The sequence below is a fragment of the Phoca vitulina genome, unplaced genomic scaffold (genome assembly GCF_004348235.1).
Source record: "Phoca vitulina isolate PV1807 unplaced genomic scaffold, GSC_HSeal_1.0 scaffold25, whole genome shotgun sequence".
Lineage (NCBI taxonomy): Eukaryota > Metazoa > Chordata > Mammalia > Carnivora > Phocidae > Phoca > Phoca vitulina.
Genome location: NW_022589728.1, coordinates 19,255,680 through 19,268,895, shown reverse-complemented (window position 1 = coordinate 19,268,895; position 13,216 = coordinate 19,255,680). Strand labels below are relative to the sequence as shown.

General features: G+C 37.1%; 1 protein-coding gene across 1 annotated transcript in view; it reads right to left on the bottom strand.

Moving 5' to 3' along the window:
• Nucleotides 1-5,541: 5,541 nt before the first annotated feature.
• Nucleotides 5,542-13,216, bottom strand: part of PREX2 (phosphatidylinositol-3,4,5-trisphosphate dependent Rac exchange factor 2) — a 285,562-nt gene continuing 277,887 nt past the window's right edge. Inside the window, exon 40 of the mRNA XM_032421606.1 lies at nt 5,542-8,975. Coding sequence (XP_032277497.1) covers nt 8,930-8,975 — 46 coding nt within the window. The 3' untranslated portion in view covers nt 5,542-8,929. The remainder of the gene's footprint in view (nt 8,976-13,216) is intronic.

Sequence of the window (13,216 nt, the reverse complement as noted above, 5' to 3'; positions counted from 1 at the left end):
AACATTAATATTGTTAAGTGGGAGAAGGCTTCATCATCACAAAGATCATTCTTGTTGCCTATGAATAGACATACCCACTTCCTTCTTTCCTTCTCTCTAATCTGTTCTCCATTTCTATAATTATGCCATTTCATTCAAGAATGCTACGTAAATGGAATCAGTATGAAACCTTTTGCAACAGGCTATTTGCAGAGTTCTTTACATGTTCTAAGACTCTAATTTGTCAGATACGTAATTTGCAACTATTTTCTTCCAGTCTGTAACTTGTCTTTTCTCTGTCTTCACATAGACCTTAAAATAGAAAAAAGTTTTAAATTTCAATAAGGTCTCATTTATCAACTTTTCCTTTTATGGATCATGCTTTTTGTGTCAAGACCAAGAACTCTATCTAGCCTAGATCTTGAGAATTTTCTTTTATATTTTTTTCTAAAATCTTTGTAATTTTATGTTTTACATTTGAGCCCATGATCTTTTTTGAGTTAATTTTTGTATGAGGCATAATGTTGGGTTCAAGAATCATTTTTATGCCTATGATGTCCAATTGTCCTTGCACCACTGGATGAAAAGTCTATTCTTCCTCCATTGAACTGTTTTTGCAACTTTGTCAAAAATGCGAATCTATGATTATCTCAAAATAAAAGTTTAATTAAAAAAAAAACTTGTTTGTAGGTGATGAAAATGTTTTGGAACTAGCTAGAGGTGATGATATACAACACTGTGAATGTGCTAAATGTCAGTGAATTGTATACTTCACAATGGTTGATTGGATGTTATGTGAATTTCACTTCAATTTTAAAAAGTGGGAAAAATAAAGCTTATCCTAGCTAACCTTCCAACTAATATTTTATGCAATTCAAATAAGTTTTTCAAAGGGCATAGAAAAGCCTCTTTTCATATCATCATTGAACCTATTTTCTCTAAGTTTGGTTACAGTTTCCAGATCCCTCATTGCTAAAGTTAGGGAATATCCTAATGTCTACCCTCTGAGGCAAATATTTTCAACAGTGAGTCAACATGTGGGCAATTAGAGCAGCACCAGTTCTCAGCGGACCTAATATTTCCTGGCAATCAATCCCGCACGTCCTTACTCATTCTTTGACCATCTTTTATACCCTCACTTGTCTTCATCCTTCCAAACTAATGTGCCCTAAACAGAACACTCTATTATATCATGTGGTGACCACTGCCTTTTTTTCTCCAAGCGCATAGCCCTGGAAAATATATTTTATCACTTTCCTGGCAAAGAGTTCACAGGTCTCTCCTAAATAAACGCAACATAGTGAGTCAAGGGCAGAGAGTCTAAGAACTCTAGGGCTTGCTAGATTCTAGACAGTCTGATGCAGAAACTTCCTCCTATGTATCCTCTTTAATTAATAGTGAAGGGGCCCACACTTACATCTGGAAAATTCCTGATCCCAAGGAATCTTGGAGATGACGTGGACGTTCATATCACCAAGACCTACCTTCAAACAATCAGTGAGATATTTGTATTAATGCATTCAGATCATGTTCAAATGACCAATCAATGTCAGTCTGGGAAACCCTAAACTTAGCATATTTTAAAATACTTTCTGTGAAGAGAAAATTCATCTTTTACTTTCAAGTCATCTAACTCAAGACACCCTGGACATAGCCATTGGAAATTTACAAATTTATTTCAGAAAACATGGCAAACTGGAGCCAAGGATTGACATAATAAAGTGTCTTCTACTCCAACATCTGATCATATTACAGGGCTGAAATGGTTAGAAAGGAGAGGAGACATCTGCATTTCTGAATGAATATAAGCTCTTCTTTGCCTCCTGATATCCTGAACATAGATGAATGGTGAGAGAATAAAACATCACAACCTGCTTTTAATCCCAATCCACTGTTACTATTTATTTATGTCAATATTTGCCATTTCTTCCTTTAAGCCTTGGTAGTACTCCCATCAGGTAAAGGTTGTATTATCTCCTATTAATATATTGACCTTTTTTCCCCCTTCATATTATCATGAAACTTTTAGAATAGTTTTCCTATATTGTGCTTTGCTGAATATTTGTATCCCAAGGAAATACTAACAAATCTTTTTTAAAAAGATTTTATTTATGGGGTGGAGGGAGAGGAAGCATGGGGGGGGGGGACAAGCAGACTCCACGCTGAGCCGAGTCAATCCCACGACCCTGAGATCATGACCTGAGCCAAATCAAGAGTCAGAATCTCAACTGACTGAGCCACCCAGGTGCCACAAGTCTTTTATATAATATGTCTTACCCTCTAGTAAGTTTGGAAAACATAGCATAACACCCCTCTCCACCAAAGCCATGATTTTCATAAGTGTATTAAAAGGTGAGAGAAATCCTGTGATAAAAACACCTGTTTAAATCCATGTTTCTTAAGTGTATTTTGACCACAAAATACTTTGTGTATGTCTCAATAGCATCTCTAGAATACCAGTGTCTGGAATGCTGTCCTAAAACAAATTGCCTATGCTTGCTGATTCCATTTTCTTCTTATTACCGTATTAAGTTCTGCAATCTCAGGGAATACCAGCAATCTCCAAAAAGTAAAATCTAGTTATTGATTTTTGTTTCCTTCAATGATTATTTCTTTTGACTTTTCTGAGGTCACCTCCACAATCAACAGCATACACATTTTTCGAACTCCTCACTGGGATTTCATAATTTTTTCTTTTAAGTAGGTTCTACCCCCAACGTGGGGCCCTAACTCCTCTAACTCACAATCCTAGATCAATGATTGCATGCTCCACTGACTGAGCCAGCCAGGTGCCCTATAATGCTCTATCATTGTTATCAAATAGGTATACCAAGTTCTTTAACTGAAGAGTTTGGGAATTATGTGCATTTATAACACCCTCAGCAACTAGGACTTGGGCTTATACATAATATGTACTGAATAAATCTTGGAAGATTGGCTGGTTAATTCTAGAAACAGCCCAAGTCTTGTATCTCCCATGAAGCTTTTCTATGCTGTGGCCCATATTAAGCTTCTTTTCCTGTCCCCTTCCTAGCACTTACTGTCTCTATAACTTACCTTGGTTCATGTTTGTAGATTTGTTTCATATGTGTATGAAGTTTCTCCTATCGAGGCTTGTGAGTGCTTAAAGGGGGAAAATCTGTGTTTCATGGATTTTTGTCTCCCAGATGGGTGAGAACATAATAGAAATTGGTTAAATAAATTTAAATGGAAAGTAGCTGAAATGGTCTTACTACACTTTGCTTTATTATTATTGACATTAATGATACAATGCTACTATTCTAGTCTTTTATGCAGACAAAATTAAATGATATAAAATACATAATACACTTTGATCATTTTAACCATTCACAAAATACTGAATGATTGAAACTATGTTACAAGTGTCTTTTACAAAGGAAAAACTGACTCCTATAATAACACACTCAGGTGAAATTTATCATTACATTTTGGGTGTCATACAATGTTAAATATGAATATATTCAAAAGAATTACTATTTATAGAACAAAATTGATATTTTACTATTAAAAATAGTAAAATGATAGTAAAATACTATTTAAAATAATGAAATGTAAATTATATTCAAATACATAAAGGAACTAACTCTTACTGAATACTTATAAAAATATTTTTTAAGCAAAAGCTATAATCTACTCATTTACTTGGCAGTTACAAAAATATATATTCACCTGAAACACTAATAAATTTGCTTGAGGCATTAGATATTCAAATTTAAATGTGTTTTCTAAAGCATTTTACCAACTTAGTATTCTTGATTTCATACAGTATATATACCTACAAGGTATTAGAATAGGTTTGCATTACACATCGTGTCATTTCAAGTAAAAGACACAAGTGACCATTAACACAAAAGAGACACTGTGAAGGCTTTCGAACCAAACACACCCAACACATCAATGAGGCCCACTGCCTCTGCCTTGTACAAAGTGAAGTCTCAAACATATTTGTGGAGTGAATACATGAATGGATGACATTGCTTCTGTTATTTGCACACAAAATTATCCAAAGCTTTCTATTTCTAGTAGAAATATCATTTGAAAATTCAATAACTATTCTTCACCAGCTACTTCTTCTGGATGGCCAAGTTAGCTAAACTGACTCCAGACTAAGTAGGACACTACTGTCAGTGATCAGAAGAAGGCCTACCAGGTATGCTTACCGTGTACAAATCTGATGTCTGTAGAACGAACATTCCATATATTGAACAACCCCATATTTCATCTCTTCATCTGAAACATGAGAATCTAAGTAATTTCGATAATGTATTATCACAGAAACAAAAAGTAGCAAATATATGTATACAGAAACATATATAGAGATATAGGTATCTCTACCTCTATCTATCTTAGTAGACTTCAGTTGTCTCTTCTCAGTGAGAAAAGCAAGCTATCCTGAGTGAAGAAGGCCATATGTCTATGGAACAACAGCTAGAGAATGCATAGGCCATACTTTTACAATCTTCCATGAGTGCACAACGTGGTGATATGAATGCTGATATCACTGTTAAAAGCAAAAGGCTTGAAGTAGTAAAAAAAAATTTTTAAAACCAAAGACTAACTGTGATAACAATTACAGAATTACAGCACCTAGGAAGACTGCGACCACTATATGTAAAAGGAATTACCCTGAGCCCATTCTTGGCCCAGACTCTGCTCATAACTTCCCCCCACCTCTTCTGCCTCATGTAGGGTGAAACTTTTCTGAGGCTTATCACTAAAACTTCAAAAATCTGATAGCGTACAGAATATTTTTCTTAATCAAACTTCAGATCATTCTAAACCATTTCAAAAGCTTTTGCCTTTATTCTTAAGTAGAACAACTGACAATTCATTCAGCAAATTGGTATGCATGTTTATTTATGTGTGTGTGTGTGTGTGTGTGTGTGTGTGTGTAGGTATATATTCAAAAGAATTGTGTAGGTATACGCACACACACACACACACACACACGTTAATGAAATAACTACCACTGGCTTCAGGAAAGTAATTAAACTATAATTTAGTATGTTAATTTACTTAAAAATGAGTCTTTAAGAATTAAACATAGTTTCTAAAAATTCAGAAGCAATTTAATCACATACAAAATATTAGTTTCCATATTAGTAAATACCACTAGTGAAGAAAATCTAAAAATAACCTTAAAAGTAAAATGTAAAGTAAGACGACTTAAAGTAGGGTTATTTATTTTAAACTTCAATATTATGTTTTTTTTTTAAATACAAGTGAATAAAAATATGCCCTTGTAACCTGCCCTAATTCATAGGAAAAGATCTATATGAACTAATCAAGGAATACTTTAGTACTTTAAATACAAATACATTATTTTCAAATACATAGAGTACCTAACTCTCAACTAAATGCTTCCACGTCCCTAAATATTATTTTTTTCCTAAAAATTGTATGTGCACAGAGGGCTGAAAATAGTTTTTCTTTCTTTTTTTAAAGATTTTATTTTTAAAGTAATCTCTACACCCAACGTGGGGTTTGAACTCACAATCCCGAGGTCAAGAGTCACATACTTTACCAACTGAGCCAGCCAGGTGCCCCCAAAATAGTTTATTTTCTTAAATTAGTTAATATGCCCCTCATGATTTTTTTTTTTTTTTTACCTATTCATTATCTTGGCTTTAATAGTTAGTACCAAGGATAATTTCATTTCATACTGAACTTAGGTTAACTATCACAAAATTTAAATCAATAGAGTCAGAACCAGTATCATTACAATATCATATATATTATAATATCATATGAAATTAGCCCGTTTTTAAATTAAACACTGTTGCTGCAAGAAGAGTGACCACTGAATGCATAGGGAATCTAAGCCACTGAAAGAATGTGATTTAAAGAGACAGAAAATAGTGTGAGACTTCTAAGATTAGGATATTGGTTCATAAAATAAAGCCTACCTTCTAAAGTCAACTTTATATAACCAATATAAGTAAAACTCATACAGAAATTCTTTGTTTCTTTCTTTCTTGTTAAACAGTAACGGAAATAGATATAAAATTCTAGTCTCTTCAAACTGCTCATTCTGTTAATACTATATTAAGTTTTGTAATATTTAATATTAGATAACTTTATAAGATATGATGGAATACTTAAGATGTATTGACAATGGATTACTGGTTAGCAATTATTTTTGGGTTAGATCCCATGTTAAGAACCAAACTTTCTACTCATGACCTTCCTTTTTAGGGGAAGAGAGAAAAATGTCCAAACGCGGAACTTGGAAGAACTGCTGGTAGACTTCAGCAATGTTTAAAGGAGTTCTACAGCAGCACGTGAGCAGTTAGGTAGAGGAGTATGTGAACATTTAGGTGAACCCATTCTAAAAACTCAAGGCCAGTTAAATGTCTTGTCTTTATTCATTCATTCATTGGACATTTTTTATCGTTGCCGCTGTTTTGGAATCATAGTCAAATTTTATAGGATATACTTTTTCAGAATTTCAAAACATATCTAAAACTGTTCATCTTCAATGATGAGGAATCTATTTTTTGAGATTGCAATAGCGTTGCATTGCCTCAAAACTGTGCATCCAGAATGGTAAAATGTCTAAGAAATCCTATGATTTTCACATATTAAAGACATTTTACATGTTTCCATTCATTTTTTCCCTCAATATAAAGTGCATAATTTAATGGCAATGAGTGTCACATAACTCCAGCTTTATTAACAAATAACTGGTAATAATATTACAACAGTTTTTCTATTAATAAGGAGAAGCAGCATAATGTATGAAGAAGAAGTCACAATGTATGCGACTAACTTGGGAGAATCACTGGGCTCTTCTTTGCTTCAGTTCCTCAACTGTGAAATGGGGGTGATGAAGAGAGTACCATCTCAAATCGCTGTGAGGATTTGTAGAGCAATAACAACAAAACAGGGGTAAAGCCCTTGGAGGTATTGCTTGGCACACAGTAATTACTTAAATGTTAGCTACAATTTTTATTTTAATAAAAAAATGACAGTGACTGATGCTAATATAAATCATTACTAACTTTTGAGCATTTAATAAGTGCCAAGCACTCTGATAGATGGTACACTTACACTACATTTAACCCTTAAAATATTAACCACATCCTATTATACAGAGATTAGATCCTTAAAGATATGCTATAATTTATACATACCATAATAGCAGATAATTTCCCCCATGAAACATAGCAAAGTATGACTGAAGCGTTTAAGTGACCACTTCATCCTTCTAATGAGAAATAAGGCTTCCAGAATGGTGATTAGAAAATAGTAATGACATTATGAAAAATCCTTGCTAGTTGATCAGTTCTGCTCCCTCATTAGCCTGCATTGAACGTCATCAATTTTTCAGTATGGGAAAATCACAAAATACTAATGTCATGGACCTTCAGGGTCAGCTGTTAATAATATCAAGAATGTTAAATCCCTACACGTCAATATAGATATTTGTGTTAAGGTCATATCTTCACTAAATTTGAAGTGTTCAACTTTTTCTTTGAAAACTTTGGAGTTTGTTTCTTTATGTCTCATTATGTATATGGACTTAATGCAAAAATCTTAAGTGTTTCTGTGCCAAAGAACAATTTTTATCAGCTTGACCAGTATATGAATACCTCACACATATGTAACACAGGTTTTTTGTTATTCAATACACAACTGTTAGTGGTGAAGGTTTTTAATAATCATTTGAAAAGCATTATCAAATTTCATAAATTAAAATTTAATAACGGTCTGTATACTTCAGTTATAAAAAGCATTTCACATACTAAATTAGTCTAAATCCATATAATTATCACAATCACAGTAAGGGCATTTTAATTGCTTTGAAAATTATAGACCCCAAAATCAGTATGACCATATTCATTATGCTAACAAACAAAGTTATTTTATCAACATAGAGATGGTAAGCATTACACATACTTTAGAATGAAAATAGAATACACCTTGTGCTTCCAAATGTTATCAAAGTCTTTAATAGTCCTTGTAAAGTTCAACAAATAAAGCTTTATTTTCATATGTTATACACAAACCTTGATAGAGAAATACTCAGCACGGTATATTCTATTACGAGTCTCAGTTCTTGTATGAAAGCCTTCATAAAAGTAAGAATTTTAGGTATCTTTCTAAGTCAGAGGTTAAATTTTTAAATGGGCTTACATTTCCTCCTTTACCCTTCTCTCCCCTCCTATACCTCTCTGATCTCCACCGCTGCCCACCCCTGGCCACCTGCGGCCCAGCCCCAGTGCACACGGCCCAAGGGAAGCCAGTGACAGCACCTGGCTGCTGGAACTGCCCACAAGCACAAAGGATACCTAGAAGGGGATGGAAGAAAGTCTTGGTAGAAGCCTCCATCAGCTCTCTTTTCTTCTACAGAGAAATAAACCCTCAGGAGAAAAAGTAGAGCATGCTCTTCACCTTTCACACATGAGCTACCTTCTCTGATAGAGGTGAGGGACTGAATCCCTATGACAGCACCCAGCCTCTACTGTCTGTAACATTTCTGTGGGAGGATTTGGAAAGTGTGTCCAGGTGTCCTCAATGAAAGGCTTCTTCAAGTGGAAACAGCCATGATTACATGATCCCATTTAGAGAAGATGAAAACAAACACAATAAAATAATTTGAATAAATGGGAGAGGGGGCACAACGGTTCATTTTTTTATCTCTGATTTTTTTTTTATAAATTCCAGGGATGAATTTTACCCTAAGAATGAACAGTGAGTGTCAATACATAGAGATGAGTTGGTGAAGCTTCGAATTGTCCGAATGACCTCCGATCCGTGGCCAGCACAAATACCCAAATACAGGTTGAACACTGGTTAGTTACTCCATGGTGAAGGATTTAGAGAAAAAAAAAAAAAAATTCATTTCTTGAATGGAGAATGTGTAGCCAGCATGTCCTCTGTGTGGTGAGCAGAAGCTTCTGCTTGCCTGGTTCCTTGGGGATTCTCTTCATTCTTCTCCCGCGGGGGGAGGCGGCTCACACAGCTTGTAGAGCCTAGAAAAGGCACGGAAAGGTGGGACACGGGCCTGGCACATTGCCATCACCTGAGATGTTGTTACCGGTAGGAAAAGGATATCGACAGTGATTTCCTGGCTCAGGAGTCATGATCATATTGCCTATTTTACTAAACATCACATATGAATTAGCAAACTCCAAAACCTCGGTCCTATTATTCAGAAAACACCAATGTCTCTTTGCTGCTCTAGAGGACTAGTGATGCCTTTTCCACACCAGCTGCTTCTGCTCTGGGCTGCCAACCCCGACTGCTCACCTTGCTGGCAGCAAAATCGATTCTCTGAATTCTAGGAGATGATATTATTATGCTAATTACCATCTTATCTATCATGATGAATTTGTAGCAAAACAGCACCTGCTCAGAGGGGTCTGCTGGCTTTCTGACCTGTTTTCGAAAGTTGCTTCACTTTGTACCATCTCTTCGGTGCAGTCAGTTACAAATAGGGCTGATGTGGCAGAGTCCTGAGGCCTGACTCCCAGGCACAATTATCTGGTATTTCCTGAGGAATACCTGCCCAGCTCTGCTCATCTTTCCTCTCACCTGTCAGCAGAATCAGGTGGAGATTCAAGTGGGTCCAGGCATCTACTTGAGCTGGTGGAGATGCCTGGAAGTGCTCCCTCTTGGCATCCCAGATCTAGATGTTTGAGGTCATTTAGCATTAAGGCAAGGGGTGGGGGACTGAAGGAGGATTGTATAAGCTCCAGGGCTCCACATTCTCCTGAATGGTTATATCCTAGCTCCAGAATGAAATGAAGGAGAACATAATAGCTGCAAGACAGCCAGTGACCAGACAGGGCAAACCTATATGGAAGGCACAGGCTGACTGAAGATCAGCTGACTAAGCTGACCAGGTGTCAGACTACAGACATTCCCAGTCCTATAGTTCCATGGCCATGCTGACTCTACTTCAGAGCTTTGTCTGTGATCTAAACATCTTAAGTACAGGTGTCAACTTTGCTCCTTTTAAAAAGTACTCCAAACTCAGGGGTAGCTGTGGTGATTCACTTCTCTTATAGATGAAATCGGACAAAGTTTATATGAGTTGTTGACAAACTCAGCAAATTATGTTTCCTCTTCCTTCCACATTTAATCCCATGCTAATTCTAAATCAAATGGGGGAAAAGACTGAAAAAGGGCGAGTATTGAGTTAGAAACCTAGTTAACAAAATAAACTCTCCTAGTCTGGAGACACACAGAAAAAGTTACTGCCTTTGGAGATTTGCAAAATGTATTTCAAGTCTGAAAGGTGCTTAATGCTCTACATGTCATCTCCATGGAAGAAAATGAATACTGAAATAAGGACATCTCACATCAGAAGAGTTTATTTCATCCTTCCCGGAGAAAAGAATACATTAAATTGAGCTGAAATAGTTGAAAGCTGCCTTTGCAGTTGAAAAATATGGTATTGCTTCAAAATGCATTCCCAGTGCCAGAATAATAGAATGATCGGAAAGTTCTTTTCCTCTTTAATTTCTATCCTTTCATTTCCCTGATAGCGCTGCCTAATGGGTGGAAAGGCAGTGGCCTTACTCAGGTAGAACAGAAACAGTAAGCTGAGTGGCGAATGTCCTACCCCGTGAGATCTGGGCTGCGCCATGACAGTCCATTACCTTGCACTGCACGTTTCCACATAATGGAGCTAATGCCACTGGGTAGACGAGTCTTTGAAATGTCTGCCTTGCAAATTGGCAAAAAGGCTACTCCCTGTGATCACCTAATGAAATAATAGCTGTGGGTACTGCAGAGCTGGGCAGATTCAGCTTCTGTGAGGCTTCTTGGAAGTGACTCAGGGTTATTTCAGTTCAGACACATTTGTAATGGAGATTGTGGGGCTTGGGGAATTTAGAACAGGCAGATGAAGTTGGGAAGCAAAATGTAATAGTTAAGAGTTGGACTTTTACCCTGCACTGAGGCATTTGTTTCTCTGGCAGCTAAACTGTTAGGTAATGGGAGGCCTGGTTTTGCCCAACATTTTAGGACCCTTGTCTTCTCATTCCACTCAGGCACACCCATGCCCCTGTATGAAAAGGTTTGTTCCTGGCTCCATTTTCTTCTTTGCCTGTTTGGGCTCTGGCAGCCATCTTTGAGCTGGTATTTCCAGCCCAATCCCCATCTGCTGGAAGTAGAACTTTCAAACTTCAATCTATAGATCATGCCCTTCATCTTTCTACATGGCATAAATAAAAGCTGTGTTGAGGGAGAGCACAAAGCAAATGCCTCTTTTGAAGGCTAGAGCGTCAATAATAATCTGTCCCAAGGCAATTCTCCCTATTACAGATGAGAAAACGGTCTCAGAGAAAATAAATAACCTGGCTAAATAAGGCCACAAGCAGGAGCTGGGACTCAAAACCGTGTTTTTCACTTGTAACCACCACAGTATGCTGCTTCACAATTAAGCAAATAAAGAAAATCAAGCTTTCATAGCACAGTGGTTTCCAGGTTTTGTGACATAATAGAAAATAAGACCAGTGTGTCATTACATCTAAAATGTAATATTTGGTTCTTGATGAAGATTAAGTTTATTCCTCTGAAGACGCAGCACATGAAGGTGAGGGGAAGACCATGGTTTGTACTGCTCACAAAGGCATCTCCACGTAGGTGTCCCATTGATCCTCAGTCCCAATATTACTGAGATGAGCTCATCCTCTTTTCCCTACATGTGCTTATTTTTCTCAGTGACTAGAACCATTTGCCCCTTGTCATCCAAACCAAAGATTTGGTGGTCATTCTAGAATATTCCTTTTCCCTAACCTCCTTCATCCAATTAGTGTCCAAAGACTATTAATTCTGTCTCCTAACTATCTCTTGAACCATCCTCTCCTTTTCTTCCTCAATACCATGACAATCTCCTCTCAGGCTCCTGCCTTCAGTCTTAGCTGTCCTCAAACGGATCTTCTTAATGATGCCAGAGATAAATTTGAAATTTTAAATCTTCCAGACAGGAAGACTGCATTTTAATACCTCCCTAGTGTCTTCAAATGAAATCAGAGCTCTTCAGTATCTCATACACATCTCTTCCTGATCCAGCCCCTGCCTATGCCTCCAGCCTCACCTTTTATCATTCTTAAATCACATTCAACCACCAGTCATAGAGACCTGGTGTAGTTTCCGGAGTGAGATGTGCTCTCCAGGCGTGGGTGTGATTGCACCAGCTGTGGAGGACATCTCTTCCATGCCGACTGGGAGGAACGACTGGGCCAGGAACACTGCAGCCTCCCCTCTCTGTCCTTAGGCTGACTTTGCGCCCCTGCTCTCTGTTCTCATGGCAATCTGTGCCTATGTCTGACACAGCACTTACATTTTGGATACTGTTCTCATTTTATTCAACTGTCTCTCTATTGCACCCCATTGACTAGTGGAAGGGACCAAGTCTTTACTTCTAGCTTTTAACAGTGTCTGACATCTACAAACATATGGCAGAAATTCAACATATTGTCTGCTGAGGTGAATTTTAAGTAGTGAAAGACAGTGAATGGGGAAAGGAAAACTATGGGAGAGATTGGTAAGGGATTTTAACCAAATATTATCTCAGGTAGAGATAGCAAACTCTATCTCCTCCATAAAGATATTTCCAGAAACATTACCCCAGACTTGTCTATGGGTGGCCTGTTCTTGAGAGCCAAATTTGTTCTTCAATTTGCTGTCTTTGGGCAGGAATCCTGGTTCTCAGCTATCTCTGGCCCTCTGGGCCCTCGGCACTGTCTCTACACCACCTCATAGAGTGCTTCTCACATTCTGCCTTTTCTTCCAGTTATGTTTTGTCATCTCATTTCTTTGCCTGAAAGGTCCTTAAGGGCTGGAATTGTTTCTATCTCGTGTTTATGTTCTCCATGGGGCATAGCAGGGTGCTGTGCATTTCTTAAGTCCTCAATAAATATTTGTAGAACGAGTGAAAGAATACATAAAACTAAATTTAAAAATTACTCTCAATTTCTCCCTTGGGATTGTTACTCTCTCGTAAAAAACGTCAACTCTACAGCTGGCACATTTTATTATGTCTCAGTTCAAGTGTTTTAAAACACAACCCAATAAAGAAAAAAGTGAGTTCATCGGGTTCTTTTCTTGTATTCAGCTTGCGTACTGGTTTATTGATCAGGACGCTGAAGTCTTATCTTAACCCCACTGTTTATTAGTGTTTATAAGCTCTAGCTAAGAAGACCTTGCTAAGCCATTATCTTGTTTTCTTATTGGGATTTTAACACTTCACTGGGTCTGTTAT